General features: G+C 38.0%; 1 protein-coding gene across 1 annotated transcript in view; it reads left to right on the top strand.

The window, feature by feature from the left end:
- RIMS1 (regulating synaptic membrane exocytosis 1) overlaps positions 1–19,425 on the top strand; it is a 475,475-nt gene that overhangs the window by 343,467 nt on the left and 112,583 nt on the right. Inside the window, 3 exon segments of the mRNA XM_032650909.1 lie at positions 8,948–9,019; positions 15,221–15,403; positions 16,468–16,580. Coding sequence (XP_032506800.1) covers positions 8,948–9,019; positions 15,221–15,403; positions 16,468–16,580 — 368 coding nt within the window.

Here is a 19,425-nt window from a genome sequence, read left to right as displayed (position 1 = left end):
TAGCCAAGAGCCATGTGGTTGTGATGCCTTCCTTTTAGGGGCCAGAGCATAAGAGGTGGTGATTCCAAAACTAAATGCATCCACCTCTGATAAAGCACCTTACAATGTTTCCTGAAGTGAAGCTAGCACGCACAGGGCATGGTTTAAACACAGTAAAGTCGGGTCCAGCGGGAGAGTTCTCTCTTAATGAGCATTTGTCTTAGGGTTTCGATTTTCTAGAAACATATTTAACTATTGATTTTGTCTACACTTGACTAAATTAAAATTCTCAGGTGCTTTACAATGTATTAAAATCTGTCACAGAGCCTGTTCTTTTGTTATACTGGTTGATGATCTGACCTTCATCGTCTTGTTTTGTTAATAATGAAGTTTAGGCTTTGGGGCCTATTCCCTGATTTAAGACAGAATACCTCGTTCTTATCTATTTTACGAATATTGTGTTTTTAAGCCAAGTATTGTCCAGGGCTAGGGTCAGTCAACAAGGTAGGTTTTTAAAAATAACATCAGTGCTTCGAATCTACTTCATGCTGTGATGTCACAAGTGCCACGATATGTATTTACATTGCTTTGTTTTCCTCCTTGGGCGTTGTTCACCCAATTCTCCTCTTTTGTGATGGCTCTTATACGTAGGCCATGTCGTTTCCCAACTGGCTACGAAAGGTCATGGGTGTTTTGACTGGACTGCTTCTCTTCTGGTGAAGCAGAAATTCAGTCATCACATGGGTGACATCTTATTTAGTATATTTCAATTTGAAAGAAAAACTAAACGCCGTCACTCAGGAAAGATTAATAAGTCATCTTACAAATGTTGGACCCCGAGGTGGTATTTTATGGAGGCTTTTTGAATATTTATTATGCTTTCATCTTTAACACCTTTACCTCTTAATATGACTTAACGTATTTGGAATTTAAATCTAGTTCCTTCTACTGCTAACTGATTTCTAGGATAGAATTTACGAGACTAGAAAACTTAGTAAAATCTCCAATGTAAAAATTATTACAAACTTAAAGTTTTTTCAAATAAGAATATAAAATAATAGTATAAAAATTTTAAATGTGCACCCACATTGCTACTCATTCATTCAGCAAAACTTTTTTGTGCATTTACTGTGTGTACTAGTCTAATGGCTAGAGTCATAACAGTGTTTAAGAAAAGCAGTGTCATGGCCATGAAGGAACTTAGAATTTCCTCTCATAAAAGACTATCCTGGATTTCATCTTAGGTAATGATTGCTAGAGTATAAGACGGTTAAGTGTGATGGTCTCTGTAGTGAATATAAATGTAAGTTTATCTGGGTTTAGGATAAGCAGCATGGAAATCCAAATAGTAGTTTTAGTTCTTACATACATGAGATGAAGATTAGTTGAAGATTAGTTGTCTTTTAATAACATGTGAATTATGATATTTGATTTCATAGATTTTATATATAATTTTAAAGGTAGATTTTAGAAGCAGAAATAGTCCTTTTAGATAAGATTATTAAAGGAAACTCTTCCTAATACATAATTCTGAACATACATTTTACTTTTCATTATGATTTATGTATAAGTAAATTCTGTGTTCAACAAAAGGAAATACATTTTAAATGGCTTGATACTATGATATATTACTGTTGGGAACAGAATGTTATTTACAATAAGTTTTTATTATTAAAATATATAAGTGCTTATAAAAATGAGAGAGAAATTACTGCGTCAGCTGACGCGAAATTCATAGGTAACCATGGCAACCGCTCAGGAACACAACACTTGCATTTCACCTCCTATTGGCTTTATTTACTCATTCAGAAGTTTCCGCCAATTCACAAATGAGGTGAACGTGGCATCAGATTTGGAGACAGTGAATGTTCATAAAAATTTTGCCATCAGGTGACTTTTGCCCTAGGTCACTCGTTGCTAAAAAAAAATATATTCTAAAATCAGTGACAGTTTATATAATCGCCTTTGGATGTCTGGTATCAAGGCATATTTGATCATTTTGAAACTAACATAGTAATACAGTAAGTAAATATTTGCTTAAGAGCGCTCTCTAGTAAGTTGGAAAGCATTGAGTTGCCGTCTTATTTCACACAGTGTGTGTGTTCACACACACACACAATTTTTAATGTAGCATTTCTCCATAATTTAACTTCAACAGTAAGAAATCTTGATGTCATCTCAAGTGGTACAATAGCTTTATTTGGAATTAACATGGAAGCATGTTTCTCTAGATGGAGGAATTTTCCTAGAAGTTGTAGGATTTTGTAAAACAAGGATGAGGAAAAAATACGTAAGTTTGGAACCCCAGGGAATGTTTGTGACTTTAAAATTCTAGTGAAAATTTTCTTGCAAAATTTTAAAAATATTGAAAATTTTAAGAATCACCACTCCAATAACAAAGTATTTCTTTGTAAATGGCATTCTTTTAATATATAAATAGTAACTTTTATGAACCTGTGTGCACATAACTCTGTTATGAATCTTAGTAAAATTGAGAGCTACTTGTGGCTTCAAATTAACAAAATTTGTGAGTGGCAAGTTAGAAAAAATGTACTTTAATAGATCCCTGAAGCATTGAGGTTTTGAGTTTAGTGCTCACAGTTGAATGCATCATCCTTAAGTGAAAGGCAAGTATAAATTACTGTTATTATTAATAGTATTATCACCATCTAATTCAACTTTTTGGTAAATATTTTTTCAAGAAAACACAACATATTCTTTTTAAATTAAAAACAATGTTTTGATAGTGACCGTTCTAATAAACGTGAGGTGATAGTTCTTACTTGGTACGTTTTGAGATGTATGTTGATACTTCATTGGCTTGAAGTTACTGACTCCATTGTTTAGATTGAGACTGTTTTTGCATCATTGTACATGACAGTTTTAAGGAGGCAATTTATTGATGTGGCTTAAATAAAATGGAAAATATTTGATAAAATCACATTATTTTCCAGGAGTTTAAATTAAAGTATCCCACTGTGTTTAAAATTAATTCCTGCATTATTCTGCTAATCTAGTTCTGATTTCTTTTGCAACTTGGAAGCAGCTACTTGCCTATAGGAATCTTTATCCTTAAATGTCAAGTGGTTTCTTTGTATTCAAAGTGGATGAATCTTCTTTCTCCATTGAAAATATTTATGAGATAAAGAAATGACCCACTTTTTCACTTCCAGAATTCATGATACTTGCCATGTAGATGCAGAGTTGATGTAGAACCACCTATAAATTCAAAGCATCACTAACCATTTTTGTTTGTTTTATAACATCCTTTATCATCTGTGCTTTTCAAAGATGTCCTTTTTTTTAAATGAATGAAATGTACCCATGTACTGAAATACTTAGTGAGTCTGTTTAATGGCTATAGTCATATACATAAATATCAATAATAAACAAAAGGGTGAATGTATCTTAATGGTATGCATCCATCTTCACCATATGTGAACATTTCTTGTTTAGGTAGATTCTGTTTAAATTTAATTTTTTCCTTCCCAAAATTATGAGGAAACAAGATGATGGAGATTTGCATTTCACATGAAGCCATCTGGATAGGCAACCAAAATATAGACAGAAATATTCTTATGATATCAGTGTTAATTATAATTAAAACATTATGTGGTAGAATTTATTACATTTTCCCCAAAGCAGACTATATTTTCATCTTATTAGCCTGTTAATTTTCCACTTTAATAGAGTTGTAGTATCTTTTTTTTTTTTTTTTTTTTTTTGGTGTACGCGGGCCTCTCACTGTTGTGGCCTCTCCCGTTGCGGAGCACAGGCTCCGGACGCGCAGGCCCAGCGGCCATGGCTCACGGGCCCAGCCGCTCCGCGGCATGTGGGATCCTCCCGGACCGGGTCTCGAACCCGCGTCTCCTGCATCGGCAGGCGGACTCCCAACCACTGCGCCACCAGGGAAGCCCGAGTTGTAGTATCTTCAGAAAAGTTTTATTTATCAGTGTCTTCAGGGAGTTGCTCTAACTGAATGTAGTTATAGATGAGGAAAGGAAAGTGGCCCAGAAACAGATTTTCACAATTGCCTTTCTTTTCCTTAGTACATTTTATGAATCTTCACCCTTAATCTAATAGAGAATAATAATTAAAAATGGAACTTCCAGAAAATTAGACTTAATTAGGAATGCCCTCACTTTTTGATTATTACCCTTGCTTCCATTTAATAATGCAATAATTATTGTTACACCTTACATTTGAATATACCTTTATAGCTTTTAAGGACCTTAATTTGTGCCCTGTGAACTGGGAGGCATCAGGCCAAAATCATACAACCCTAAGTTGCGAAGTAAAAAAAAAAAAAAAAAAAAAAAAACACAGGATCTCTGATTCTTGCACATCTACGCCAAAGAAACATTCTTTACATGTAATAAAATAATGATAAAAAATTTTGATTCAACAGAACACGTTAAAACCCCAAATAACTAAGACATGATGGAGACACTGTCACTGTTTTGTTTGCTTTTGTCTAAGGATCCCTCCAGCGAACATCGTCATTCAAAGTCACTCGATGGCAGAGGGGGCGGGAACCTAGGGCCATGGGCCACGACGGTGCCTTACCAACTGACTCAGACCCATATTCCCTTGGACAAGTCACTTAACCTTCCTGGAACTTATTTTCGTCCTCTGTAGATTTAGGTGGTTGTAGATGGACTAGCTGAATTCTGATGGCCCTCAAGACGCTAAAACTGAGTCCATGCTGCCTGGTTGCATCACGATGAACATGTGTTGGGCCAGTAATGATGACTGACACCTCATTATGCATAAGGCGGTAACCAGAGGGCGTTTCTTATGTATGGTGTCTTAGGTTTTACCAAAGACCAGGAAACAATGCCAAGTTTTATGTCTAAATTTATTTGATTTGATGTAAGCTGAACTGTATAACCCTGATTAGGTTTTTACTTGGCGTAACCTTTTAGATTCTCAAATTCCAGTAGAATACTCAAAATATTACTTTTTTAACCACCTAGCCAACATATATTTATTGAGAAGCTACTGTGTCCTGGGCGTTGATGTTACAGTAATAACCCAAACACAATTCCTGCCCATGAGGAACTTAGGAAAGAATAGTGTAAGGGAGAAGGTAGTTGCTTTCACTGTGATCCATTTTATGATCACATGATCAATAGTTTCAGGGAAATAGTACAAGAATATAAATTGATGGTTTTAACCTCTCCTGTTTACGTATCATGAGACCCTATTCCAAGACAGAGCTGTGTTTAAACATACAATATATTCATAGCTATAACTTAGGATTTGGGGTAGAAAAGACAGTAGGATTTTCTGTTTTCTTCTCTCTTCTTGCTTTACACTGAATTATTACAATCCAGTGAATGTCGTTTTAACTTGAGGATTCTTTTAAGTGTTTAGAAGAATTATAAAGACATGCCCTCTGTAGAAAACTTTAGAAGAATCTTCAGTAAAGTACGTTTCTGTGGCATTTGAAGAGGAAAAAAAAGGGCATCCATGAGTTAAACACTAAAACAAGGACAAAAGTTAGATGCATGAACCTCTGCGTGAATATTTGTCATCCAGTTATGGGACGTTGAGTTTGATACTCTTACACGTGAATAAGAGTCTTTATCTTCAAGAAACAAGTATATATTATTATCATTTTAAATAATACTTTTATAGCATTGATCTCTTCCTATTTTAAGTAATGCTAAAAGCGCTACAGATCCTTGTTCTATGTAATACTGCAAAAAACTACAAATACTACCATACCAATACTGAGTAATACTGAAATATTTAGAGTTAGCAAATCTATAAGGTGATGGTGTTATTATTGCCATTTTGCAGGTGGAAAAAAACTGAGGCCCAGAGAGGCTAAGTAACTTGACTAAAATCATCCAGCTGGTCAGAAACAGAGTAGAGATCAAACCCAGTTTGGCTCTAGAGTCCGTGCTTTTAGCTACTATGATCCAGTGTCATTTATGCCACAGATGCAACGCGTTCATGGCCGTTGAGATCATAGACTCTTAGTTTGACATGTAAGAACCACGTGAGTGAGAGCAAATGACTTAACCCCTCTAAGCCTCAATCTCTTTATTCTCATAAAGGCTGAAAGCTTAGTACCTCCTTGTTGGATTGGTGAGCTTAGATGAGATAATGCAGCAAGTTCTTAGTAAATATTAGACACTGTTAGTATCGTCATGGTTGTCATTATCACCATCACCAGGTACTGTGATGCTCAGCCTTGCATCTAAACCCATTAAGTTTAGGGATGAGAAGTGCAAGAGATGAAAGTTTTATAGAAGAAATAAGATCTCGCTTGGGTCTAGACAGACTCATAGAAATTACTAGGGATAGGAGAAAAGCAGAGAAGTTCTAAAAGATTCTTGTCACCTTTCTGCTACAGGAAGGTAGAAAGTTGGTACAAAGGCCTGCAGGTGCTTCTCATGCCAACCCTCCACCCACGAACCCTTCTCTCTCAACACTTTCCCTCCTGGTCCACTTACTGTCGCCTGAACTTTCCAGAGCATCTCCCTTCAAACTGCAATCCACACCTGTCCCCAGGCACCATCCATCCCCACATCTCTGAACCCCCTTGCCCTGGTTGACTGTTCATCGTTGCTGTTGTTAGCACTGATCCCCTTCTGACATGTTATACAATTTACTTGTTTGAGGGTTTTTCTGTTTCTGTTTCTGTCTTTGCTTATGGGTTGTCTTCTACCACTAGAACACGAATTGCTTAAAGGCAGAAATTTTGTCTGCTTTGTTCACAGACATATTCCAAGCAGCTAGAGCAGTGCCTGACATATATACACACGCAACAGCTATTTGTCAGCGAGTGAGTGAGTGGGTGAAAACCCTTCGTGACCGTGAGCTTCATGAGTTGACCTTAAACTCTGGGTTCTCACTTGACTCTCAGTCTTCTGAGAGGGGACAAGGGACTCTGGCTCTCCCGGTCCCTGGGCACTCCTGGGGCCAAGCATATATTTCCCCAGATGATATAGGACGTTTAATTTCGAGCTCAGGCCCCGGGGTCTGCAGACTTTCTTCCTCTGCCTCTGCCATCACCCCGCCGCGAGCACCTGCTCTGCACCTGCTCGCTTCACTTTGCTTCAGGAGCAGCTTCTCTTCCCCACGAGCTCCACGTTGAGTGCAGGCAAGTGCTCAGGACCTCTCTGCTCCCCTACATCCTGCGGTCCCCTCTCCCGACCACACGATCATCAAGGTAGCTAAAAGCTACCCCCTAGTGTCAGAGGAGCACCTCCATGCCCCAGCCTGTGCCTGGCGTTGTGGTCTCTTCCCTCTGTGAACAAGGGTGCACCCAGCGGGCGGGCGTCAGAGTCAATCCCTGCACCCTCTTTGCTGGACAGTGTGTGACAGAAGCAGTTCAGGAGCCGGACTTAGCTTCTAGCCGCGGCTCTGCCACCGGCCATGTGGCCTGTCCCGAGCCTGTCTCCTCATCTGTGAGGTGAACCCCTTCCCGAAGGATCATCGTGACAATAAATAAGGCGGTGCCTCCCTCAGTCCTGGCCCAGAGTCTATTCCTGGGGAATAGACTGATTTCCAACTAGTCAAGGGACGTGGTAAGGAGAGATGCCCCTCCTCTGTCACATCCCTTTTGCCACCTCGGAAGCGAGATGTCAGAGTCATGAAAGTCTCAAGGATACACAGCTGGAACCCGAATTCTAAACCCAGATTCTGAGTTTGAGGGCAAACTCATGTGAGCCAAGCAAGTGGCAGCAGGGAGAGAGGAGGGGCGGGGCGAGCATCCCCAGAAGCGCACGCCCCCTATGACGCGGACCTGGCACTTTGATGTGCATCCCTGTGCCTGGACCTATGCTGGATTTCAGAGCATCTGGCCTTAATAAGTAAAAGGAGTAGAGACAAGAGACTAGATCTTGAAGTTTCTCATCACAAGAAAAGAAAATTTCTAGCTAGTGATGGTGGGTGTTGACTAGGCTTATTGCAGTGGTCATTTTGTCATATTCACAAATATTGAATAATTATGTCATACACCTGAAACTAGTACGATGTTACACGTTAACAATATCTCCAAAAAAGACAGTTTTCTCCTTAACATTGTTGGAAGGAAGGGATAGCAGGAAATAAAAGTAAGGATAAATTGTAGACAATCAATTATCAAGATAAACAATAATGTTTTTTATGGTTTCTCTGTTTTGTTTTAAAGAAGTGAGTTTCTTGACCACAATATTTTGTTTTTCCTTCAAATGTATTGTAGTCCAGACACCTTTTAGGTTGAATAGGCATATGTAAGCTGCCTTGGGGAAACAAACTCTATGTATAAGCATTATTTCTATAGGAAAATGCATTTCGGGTTTCAAATGTTTGACGTACATACCTACTTTTAGAACATAGAGTAAATCGGGAACTTTATTAGTTCTTTGACTTGTGACGTATGATTAGGTTTTTTAAATGCTACATGATTGCAAAAGTATCTTTATGACAATTTTTAAAGTCATTTGAATAGCTGATTTTTAAATACTTTTATTTATGTCAAACACGTTTCCCTAGAGCATTTTTCTTCTCTTTTCTTCATAATTTTGGGGGAGAAAAAAAACAAAAGAGAACATCTTTGTAGCCCCAAGTTTCAACCTGTCAGAGTGGAGGGCACTTCCCCCGTGTGTGGTCTTTCAGCACCTAAACCACAACTGTCATCACGTTTATCATCACTGCGTTTCACCGTTGAGTTTGTTTCTTCCTCAGGAAGGCACAGTTGCCAGCAGGAACCCCCATGACATCAAGGCTGTAGACTTAACGCATCTACACTGATGGGGCGTCAGCTTCTGTGTCTCCTGTTGGGAAACTTGTGTCTTCCACACAGTACCAGTTCTGGTTTTTATTTTCATTTTATTTTAAAAAGTACGGGCTGACAAAACCATTTAGGTAAAATAGTTGCCATTTTTCATGTCTATTGCTTTTATCATTGTATGAGATGACCGTAGCTTGATTCATCATATATTTTGTATTTCTTTAACATTTCATTCCACAGGCACTCCAGAAAGTCTGAAAGATCTAGCACCCAAAAACAGACTAGGAAAGGCACTGCCTCTGATGCAGAAAGGTAGGCTTGGTGTTGTGCTGTGCGGTATCTTCTGTTTCACTAAGATGTTCTGGGGCGCCTTCTCTATCATTTGACATGTGCTTAAACACAGTTGTGATGCTTAAAGACATTCGTGTAAAGAAATCTCCTATACGGGAATAGCCTCATTCAAAAAATGAGATGGGTAATTTGAAGGCAGCCCTTAAGTCTTAGGGCTTAAGAAACATCTCATGCATTTCTCTTAGTGATCATTCCGATTACTAAAGAGGATTAAATCCAGTGCATTCCTATATACATATTAAGACATCAGTATTTAGTTTCTGAAATCATTGAAATGTTACCAATGAATGTATTACCTGAAATATGCAAATATTTTGAGCGTCTGTTATTTATCTGAATGACGCCAACTTCTTAAATATCTCCTCTACGAATGGATAATCTAAGAGTCTACTTGTAATTACAACCTAAGATATTTGCTGAGTTAATATAGAAATTAAGGGATTACTGATCTTTTGTTTGCAATTCATTCATTGCCACAAATTTTTAAAATACTTTTAGGTACAAGATACTGACAGATATTTTACGTAGCTGTAAAAAAAAAAACAAAACAAAACAAACACCAAAAAATCCAATTAACGTATATCCACTCATCCAACCAGTATTGAGAGCATGCAGGGTGATATAGTTGTAAGTGAATGCGTTCCTTCGAGTGTCACTGCTGCCGTAGAGGTGTGCACAACGTACAGTGAGAACACAGGGAAAAGAGGTGGCTGCAATGAGATTAGGAAATAGGTCACAAACAGGTGGCACTTGAGCTAATCCAGGTGTATGAAAGTACATGTGAAGAGCAGCGTGTTCTGTGAGAAGGGAACAGTATTAGAGAACACTGAGCCTTGACATATCCTCTTGAGTTTGGGGAAACCATACCCATTTGGGGAGGGAAAATAGGATTCCTATCAGGAGTTGGGAGAGAGGGCTGAAAACAAAACAGGAGAAATCCTTAGAGATTGTTATAAATGACCTCGTGCGCCATGGTGTAGAATTTCAACTTCTACCTTATTCATCCATGAGCCACGGACAGGCTTTAAACGTGAGAAGTAGATGATTAGTTTTGAGTTCCAGAATTATAGATCACTTTAACAACACTTTGGAAGGTGAATTGAAGAACCCAGGTGTAGATGCAAGACACCAGCTAGGCTGTTACAATAGGCTTGGTTGAGAGGGAGTCTGTACGCTTCGGTGATCCATGCAGTTAACGAATATGTACACCACTGTGTGTTAATTTCAAGGAATAAAATAGAGAGCAGCAAAAAGGGGGCCTTCCCAGAATACATTACCTCTGAGATGAAGTTAGAAAACTGTGTCGGTATTAGTCACATCAAGGGTTGTGTGTGAAGAGGAGACGGATTGGTTCCTGGCTAATGGTCTGTGGAGATATCGACTATTTAGGGAACTTAACTTACAATGGAACAAGAATCCTGGGAACCAGAAAAAGTGTTGAGTAGAAATTCAGTTTTACAAGTTGGATGGTTGGATAGATAGATAGATAGACAGATACATCCAGCCAGCCATCCATACATTGATGGATGGACAGATAGATACAGGTAGAGGAAAAGAGAGAGAGAGAAACAGATAGATAGATGGACAGCCAGACAGATAGATAGATACATCCATCCATACATACATACATACATAGATGGACGGACAGATAGATACAGATAGAAGAAAAGAGAGAGAGATAGATAGAAGAAAAGAGAGAAAAGAGAGAGAGACAGATAGATGGACAGACAGAAAGATAGATGGATAGATAGATAAATATTGATGCATACATACATACATGGACAGAGAAATAGATAGATAGATAGATAGACTGATGGACAGATAGATAGACAAGAAGAAAGTAATGAAACAATACTGATTATGTCACTGTATATATATTCTTTACTCTCAGCCCAGCTAATAGCAGTCTCTTTACCAGCATGTACATGATTTTAAATCTTCAGCCATCATTCACAGCCCCCCGAGCCACGTGCACACGCAATTCCAATTATTTTGACAAGACTGAAATTTTTCCTCAAAGTTTCATGTTCTTTATATTCCATTCTTTCATTCATTTAACAATTACTAGTTGAGTGACTACTGTGTGCAGTTCTACAGTTTCAGTGAACAATTATTATTACAATAAGATACTGCTCTACAAAACGTTAGATGATTCTAGAGTCCACTGCCCATGGCTATCTGAGCATCTGCCGTACAACACTGAACACGTCTGTAAGCACAAATCTTCCCTCCAGTAGGAACAGCAGGGATTCAGCCGACTCCTAGTGCCAAATGTTTGCTTAAGGACCCTATTCGTACTCCTCTTACCGTTACTTACTTTGCTGTAGGTTTGATATAGAAAACTCAAAGCTTTCAGGTATGCGGATTTGTTTGATTATAATTAAAGCTCTTTGTTGATTTTTATTAGAGTGTAAATCACATGCCTGGCGTTTGAGTGAATTGTTGAATAGCTGGTTACAAAAGAAGAATTGGCCTAGGTTTACATTAGCTCTCACTTCTTTAGAAGATACCTTGAGTTGACCTGTAGCTACAGATGAATTGAGACCAGAGTATGAATGCTCAGATGCTGATCCTTGGCCTTCGGGAGTTGACTGCTTCCCCAGAGGAGCCCCAGCACACAGACACACCTTGGCCTCTGGCACAATTTGCTGTGATGATCATACTTTTTGAAGGTCCTCGGTTTGGCCTCAAAATTTTTGACCTTTTGAGAAACAGACTTGTAAGAAAATATTTTGAAAGATATGGTAACCAGTTCTAGATAGAAGAAAGGCAGAACCTACTTCTGACTTTGGTGCGTCACCATTGCAATAGAGCTTCAGACCCTCTGAAGAAGCTCCTTAGTAAATAAAAGTGTAACTTTTCACCCTCCTGTGAGTTGAGCTTTGTGGATTGCTGGAACCACTGCACGTCCTGTTCTGGGGTCTTTTCTTCTTGTGGAACTTGCTCTCTGCATCCTAACTGGGGGGTGTGGGGTAACAACTGGTATTTAGAATTGCTTGCCTATGCATTTTATGTTGTGCTGACACTCTGGAGAAAAGTCCGTGTAAGCCTGAAATGGCCATGACGGGAGGAACCATGGTGACCTTAAATACCACATGCATGTCTATCCTTTAACAAGTAATTAAAAAAAAAAAAAAGAACTCTAATTTTAAGCCACAATAGAAGCAATTCACTGCACGTCTGCATGCAGCAACAGAAATGTCTAACAACCTAAAAGTTTTGGTGGGAAATGTGTTTTACTTAAGTTCAAGTCACAACACCTAAGACTTTAGGTGAAGAGAGAAGGCGTAGGTTGAACTCAGCGGTAAATATTTAGCAGTGGGTTTGGAGATGGTGAACTGGAGTCATAGGTTGGAATTCATACTTTGCTCTAGAACCCTCATTATTTTTGTTTCAAAAATATATTATGTATAGACATAAAAAGCAGAGTAGATATTCAATTAAATACCATTTTCCGTATATTTTGTTCCTATAAACTCTCAAAAAACGATTCTATTAAATCTTGTCAAGCACTTTGACACCTGCACATATATTTATATTTTGTTTTACAAGATTAGCAATACATCCAGGGATGTGAAATTACCATGTTTCATCTCATGATATAGAAACCAATCCTGTCTCAAAGGCAGAAACGGGAGCAGTGTTGGAGCTTCACAGACCTGCGTGGGTCCCACCTTTATCACGTTAGCTCTTTGCCCATTTGCAAGTCACTCTGTGACCCCCAGTTTTTCCATTTATAAAATAGGAACAATAGCACTTCTTAGAGCTGTTGTGAGAATGCAAAACAGAAAAGGACACGTGTGTAGGTATGTGGTATGCATGCATACACACACACGTCTAGACACGCACATACACACTAGTGGCTGGCATGTGTAGACGGCGCCATGTGGATGCCCAGTGAGAATAGCTGTTACCGTCATTCTCCTTCTCTCTCACTCACTCCCCGCTCCACTCCTTAAGGTGCTGGTTTTTGATCTCTTTCCCTCCGACACCCTTACATCCTTAGCACATAACATTTCATCGAAAAGCCTGGATTCTCTCACGTTTCACTCCTGAACCTCAGCATTTCTTGAATAACCCTCCTTTCCTCTTGTCTGAAACAAACTCTACTTGTTTCCACCTTCTCTTTCTCCAAAGCCTTGCTCGTCTCTCTCCAACCTCTGCATTTTCACTTTCTTCCGTTTCCCCTCCTGTGATCCAGCCCTGCTGCCACCTTCCTTGGCTTTCCTCAGACAGAGTGGTTTCTTTGTCCCCCCTTGGGTCCACGCTTTCATATTGGTCATCGTTTGGCTGGTGGCAGGAACTGTTTTGTTATTGAGGGACTCTTAGCTTGTGTCAAAGGAGAAACAGCCCTGGGGCAAAATGATTAACCCCTAACAGGATGCACTGTTCTCGGCCCTGCAAGCTCGTGGCTTGGGAAGATCTGTGTAACATTCATCTAGAAAGCCACTTATTTGCCTTTCAAATTGCTTTTTATATTTGTTCCATTTAGTTTGGGGCCACATAAGGCCCCCCCCTAAATTATTCACATTTCAAGTTGCAATTAAGAAGTCCTTTTAGTGCTTATGAATTGCATTAAGAAATGAAGCAAGATTTTTTAGTGACATTGCAAGATCCATGAATTTTCTCAGGACTAGGGTAAAAACTGTACTATCCAACTTTCAAAGCAAGTATTTTGAAGTGTATTTTGTACAAGGAGTGCTGAAGTTTATTCTCATGATAATGGCTTTTAAAGAGTAATAGATAGAAACTCATTATTTATCGTTGGAAAGGACTTGATCACACCTTGGTCCTTCCCACATAAATTAATTCTGTAGAGTTGAGTTCATGTGAGAAGGCAATCCAGATGGAATGAACAGTTTTAATATGTGTTGTCAGTCCTTTCTTCTATTAATTTTGAAATCGAAGTGACCGTCCAGGTTTCGGGATCTGCCTTAGGGGCTGATAAAGCATTAATCCAGAGCTCGATAAAATAAAATGCACGTTAAAGACCTAAGCTGTACCTTTTTATGCTCTAAAATATGACATTTTCCCATTTTATTGTTTGGAAATAGAGGAGATATCCTGAATCAAAATAATTATACCTGTGAAAATCGTTCTACTTGAGAAAAATTGTCAATCTGTAAACAAGTTGAATAAATCACTCAATAATTAATGTACTTCCTGTGATCAGTATGGATTCTTGACTCTCACACACTTTAAATTACTTAATCGAATTTTATAGCATTGTTTTCAAAACGATGAAGTGTTATTTCTTGGCTTCTGTCACTATGAAAAGTAATACAGATTAGGTATTTTAAATGTGCATTTTATTTAAAATACGTACTGAAAATGATGAAAAAAGCAAAAAACGTGTGTCTGCTTTAAGCAAGCATATATATATATACATACATATATATAGTCACATATAAAAATCAGTTTTTAATTATTGGTCCTTAATTCGGAAATTGGCTTCATAATAATTTTGAACACTATATTAATATAGCTGTCGATGTATGGACAAATATCTTTTCAGCTACTTTTATACATCAGAGGACATATTTTTATCCATATATCAGCCATCTGCATTTAGTCAGTTCAAAAATGAAGCATTCCGCATCTTACTTCATCATTTTAATTTGTTGGTCTACTTAAATCAACCTTAGAAGACAGCTTCCCTTTGCTCTCTATTTGGTATGGACTTCCCTGTTGCAGAGATAAATTATGAACATTGTAAAAGTACACACAGAACTCACCAGTGCATTGCTTCTTCTGGAAGGCAAGTGCTTGAAGTGTCCCTGAGTTCACTGTCCTGACTGTGTTCATTCATTCAAATCCAGATCTCTCTACTGAGCTCTTGTTCTCTGTGCTGCTGTGTTCTAGGCACCAGAGATACAGCTCAGTAAGAAACAAGAGACAGAAGTCTTTGCCCCTGTGGGACTTGAGAGGCTTGTTACACTGGAGGAGTCCAGACAGGCCCGCTCAGAACCACCAGGCGTGCACGTTCGCGATAATGCATCAGTTTGATGTGAGGTCCATTTCAGTAACTGTGTGATGGGTTTGCTCCTGGGTTTTAAAATCACTGTCTTGTAAGAGTAACCAGGTTTTCCTTGGACAGATGTGCTGGTATCAAAGTGGATGTGGCCTGCTGACTGAAGATCTTTTCTGACCCTAATGTTTTAGGGTTCTCCCACCATGTCTTTCTAGAAGGGGATACGCAGCCCCGAGAGCGACTGATCAGCTAGTGCTTAGGGGAAAACATCCCGCTCGCTCCCGCTCGAGTGAGCACCCTAGTGTCAGAACACTGTGTTCTATGCACCACCTTGCCCCCGGAGGGTCGGCACCACCTTCTCCGCTCCTGACAAGGTCGCTGTTCCGTGTCTGCCTCTGGGTCTTGGTGTGGTGTTGTACCTTCCTGAGCTCTTGACACTGTCACTCATTATGACACCATAGTTCTTAATCCTTTCTTTGTGACGCTTAACCTCTCCACACCCTCCCTTACCTGCATCTACCTTCACTGTGCTGGTGGTATTCTCTTCTATACTTCCTGCCAACTAGCCATCATCAAAAATTAAATCTGCCTGTGTTATGTCCTTCCATCTGTTTGTGGCATATTCATATATATATATATATATTTTTTTTAATTATGTGAAATTCTGTATAAGAAATTACCTGGAATTAAATGTGTACTTGCTTTAAAAAGTGTAAGAGGAATTAGAAAAAAAAATTGAAAACTTTCATCTTTGTTCAGTAAAAGCTGAGAGTGTTTTAAAGTTCTTCAGTTAAAAAAAAAAGTTTGAATGCCAGCAGATGGAGGTCAGCTTACTTCTGTACAATAGTGATGTATCTTCACGCTTCTTAAATTTGTATTTGTAGTTTTGATCTTTTCACCAGGATAGTTCATAGCATGTGCCCGAGGTTATTTTTATCAATATCTTTTCAGATTTTTCCTATTTAAACGTAAAGTGCAAGGGAATGGTAATTTATAAAAGTCTGCAGCCAGAACTATTCTTATCACTTATATGGATTTAATTGTAGCGATATAGGCAACAGCCTTTCCTAAATCATTTACCCATGTTGTTAAGATTCATAGGCTGTGAGTAGATATACTAGGTCCAGCACTACCAAAAATGGATAACTTAACAGAAAGTCACAACTTCATAGAAAGTTAATGAAAAGAAGTACGTTCCCTTCTGCCCGGTTCAGGAATTCATTCCACAGAACTCTACGTGGCAGACATTTCCCTGTCTCTTGTAGCCCCTTTTGGTAATATTCCTTTTATACACATCATAAAAAGGACTTGATTTTGCTTCCAAAGGCCCAGGTAGGGGTTTCACGTCTGTTTTAAGAGGAACAGTAGGAAGGAAGAGATCCTTGTCAGGCCCTTTGGGATTTCATCGTTTCGTTTGCCCTGCTTCTTCTCCCCACAGAGTGCACCGGCAGGCCAGCCCGACGCGGTCCCCGCCCGCAGACACAGCCTTTGGCAGCCCTCGGGGCAGGCAGCTCCCACAAGTGCCAGGGAGGAGCGGCAGTGCAGAACAAGGTATCCATAGAGAGAGCACTGACAAAATCTCGGATTTGAGAGCCACCTCTTTTTATACTCCTTCTATTGAAAGAATAGTGTCTTGATGATACGTAGTGTGATAAATCCTAAGAAGTCAAGTGTCTTAGAGTTTTATTCCCGGCGCCAAGTTATAACAGTTCGTGGCCTATGTGCTGTTTTTGCGGAGTGAGTGAATGAATGAATTTTAGATGGTCAATTAAAAGAACAGACTGAGCCCTAGGGATACCTTTTCCAAAGGTGCAAAGGAAGAAAATAAAACTTTAAAAACCTCAGTACCATGTGGTATTTTACGTGTTAAAGGAAGACGTTTTTAACCTTGTTTTAAAAATATTTTTAAATGAGGCAATCGTATTGAAGGCTTTGCTAGTGTTTTTTTTTTTTAATTTACCTGCAATACCTTGTATTTTTTATAGAATTTAGAACACACATTTGAGTGTTGTTTAACAGTTAACATCACTTAAATTTCCCTTATTTTAAGCATGTACACATTGTGTTTTATCTTCCTAGAAAGAGAGATGTTGGGGGGTGGGCAGGTTGTAGTGGAAATTAAATTCACTAAGCCACCTGGCCTAAGAAGATTTAAATACCAGGTTAAAAGGGTCACTGTTTCCTTCATGTGACCCAAGGTGCTATCCCATTTCTCAGTAAGTGAAATGATTTGTTATCGGTAAATGTTATCACATAAATATTACCAGAGATTTGTTAAGCAGTTTAGTGAAATACTGTTTAATTGGGGGTTGTAATATGAATGCAGTGGACTTCTATTTAAATCATGTATTGAAACTCTTCATCCCTATGAAACAACTGAAAGGTTAACATTTTGCATATTTTTCTCAACAGTGTTGGTTGTTTCTGATGTAAAACTTGTATATTTCCTTCTGTACTGTGGGTGCTGGGTATGTGTTTTACTCACGCAAAGAGCTTTACTGAACGTATCACCGAAGTGTTAGTGGTCTAAGAAGATAAACACATTGTTTCAAACACTGATCAGGCAGGGTTTGTACACAGAGTACTTGGTTATAGAAAAATTAGTGTAGATTTGAGAAGTATCAGTATATTGACACAAAAATGCTGCTACAATAAATTCTGGATTTGGATTATTTTTTAAAATCATATATCCTGTTGATATATCATACTTTAGTATTCAGGGTCATTATAAGGGTATTCATTTACTTAATCAGGAAAATATGAGGCTATGTGAAACTCTGACTTTCTTTTCTGAAATAACAATGAATTCTTTGGAATTCTCAGTTCATGTGTTTAACAGACTTTCTCTTATCTGGGAACATTTTGAGAAGATAATTCGTAATTAATGTTATTAAGACTGTAATTAGCAGTAGCCTAGATGAAATTGTTTTAAAATTTATTTTTTTAAATGTGGTGTTTATTTAACTTATCCATTCATGAACTCCTGTTGCACAACTAAAAGAACTACAGGTTCTAGCGTTCCGCTACAAACTCAGTGTTACTGGCCATAGTGTGCCAAAGATTGATATCCAAAAAGTCATTTGTTTCTAAAATTCTTTGCATTTCCTCCAGTTGCTAAAACACTTCCGGTTCAAAAGTATATAACGGTACTGCATATAACGCTCATATAGTGAGATTACAGTTTTATTATTCTGTAGAAATAAGAATTGCTTCTACAAAGTCAGATGGATTGTATGCTGGACTTTGGTTTTTATAAAAGCTCATGTTCTGTTGTTGATATCAGTCAACATTACTGTTTATGATATTCATATTCACAGTTGTCTTTCAGAGAAATCACCAATTTGTAAAGATTGAATTGAGGTGGGAAGAAAGGAGTGACTGAGGATGAAATTGGTGGAGTTATTTTGATAGTTAATATCACAAGTACATTCCTAAACACTTGCTACTTGAAGTTTATCATCTTAAGAGTCATATAGATACAACCTTTAAAAAATATGACAACAAACATGTATTATTGTAACTATGTATTCTTCTATAATTAAAATGGATCTGGTTTACTGTATGATAATAGTATGTGCTTTGGGGTGTTTGGTAAATGATGATACTGTCCTCCTTCGTCTTATTATGGATCTATTTCAAGCCGAACAGTTTTCATGACATCTTTGTGTGTCCTAGAATATGTTTTTAAAAGTAAACTTCTAATTTGATTCATGGATTAGATGGAATTTAGCTGTTGTCTAATCCATTTGAGATGGATTTCGTTGATGTTCTTAGGGCTGTGGAATCAGGTCATGTTTTTCTTCCCATATTATATGTTAAAATTTTCTTCTGTCTGCCATGAAGACCGATGCAGAATGCAGTTTATTTGCAATCAGTGAAAGTTCTACCACACTTGACTTCTTTCCAGTTTTCTTTTATGTATATTTCTGGGTTTTTTTTTAAATTTTTAACAAAGTGTAATTTTCTTTTTTAAAAAAGATAACTGAGTTGATAAGCAGTTGTTGGTTAGGAGCAAACATTTCAAATGGTTTAGATTCCTGAATAGTGATACAACTTCCTGATGAACTTATAAAATAATTTTATTCATACACAGTTTCTGGTTACAATTATCTACATTATTTTGTTTAGGATCCATAGATTGTTTGCATGCTTCTTGTTTGGTTTGTTTTTCTTGTAATTCAATTTTACTACTCTCTCCTCGTGCGGTAAAACAATATATATTATTTTAAAAGCTAACATATAATTTGAAAGGTTACACTTACTTAATTTTTGAAAAAGTATTTTAAAGTTTCTTTTAAAAATTAATAATGCTAGCCTATTTGCTACACGGAATCTGATTATGTTGAAGTATAGTTAGGGAAAAAGAAGAGGTGTGATAACAATGCAGATTTTGAGA

Source organism: Phocoena sinus, chromosome 12, assembly GCF_008692025.1.
Source record: "Phocoena sinus isolate mPhoSin1 chromosome 12, mPhoSin1.pri, whole genome shotgun sequence".
In the NCBI taxonomy this organism is placed as follows: domain Eukaryota; kingdom Metazoa; phylum Chordata; class Mammalia; order Artiodactyla; family Phocoenidae; genus Phocoena; species Phocoena sinus.
The sequence above is the reverse complement of the archived record's forward strand: the minus strand, read 5'-3'. Positions and strand labels throughout refer to the sequence as shown.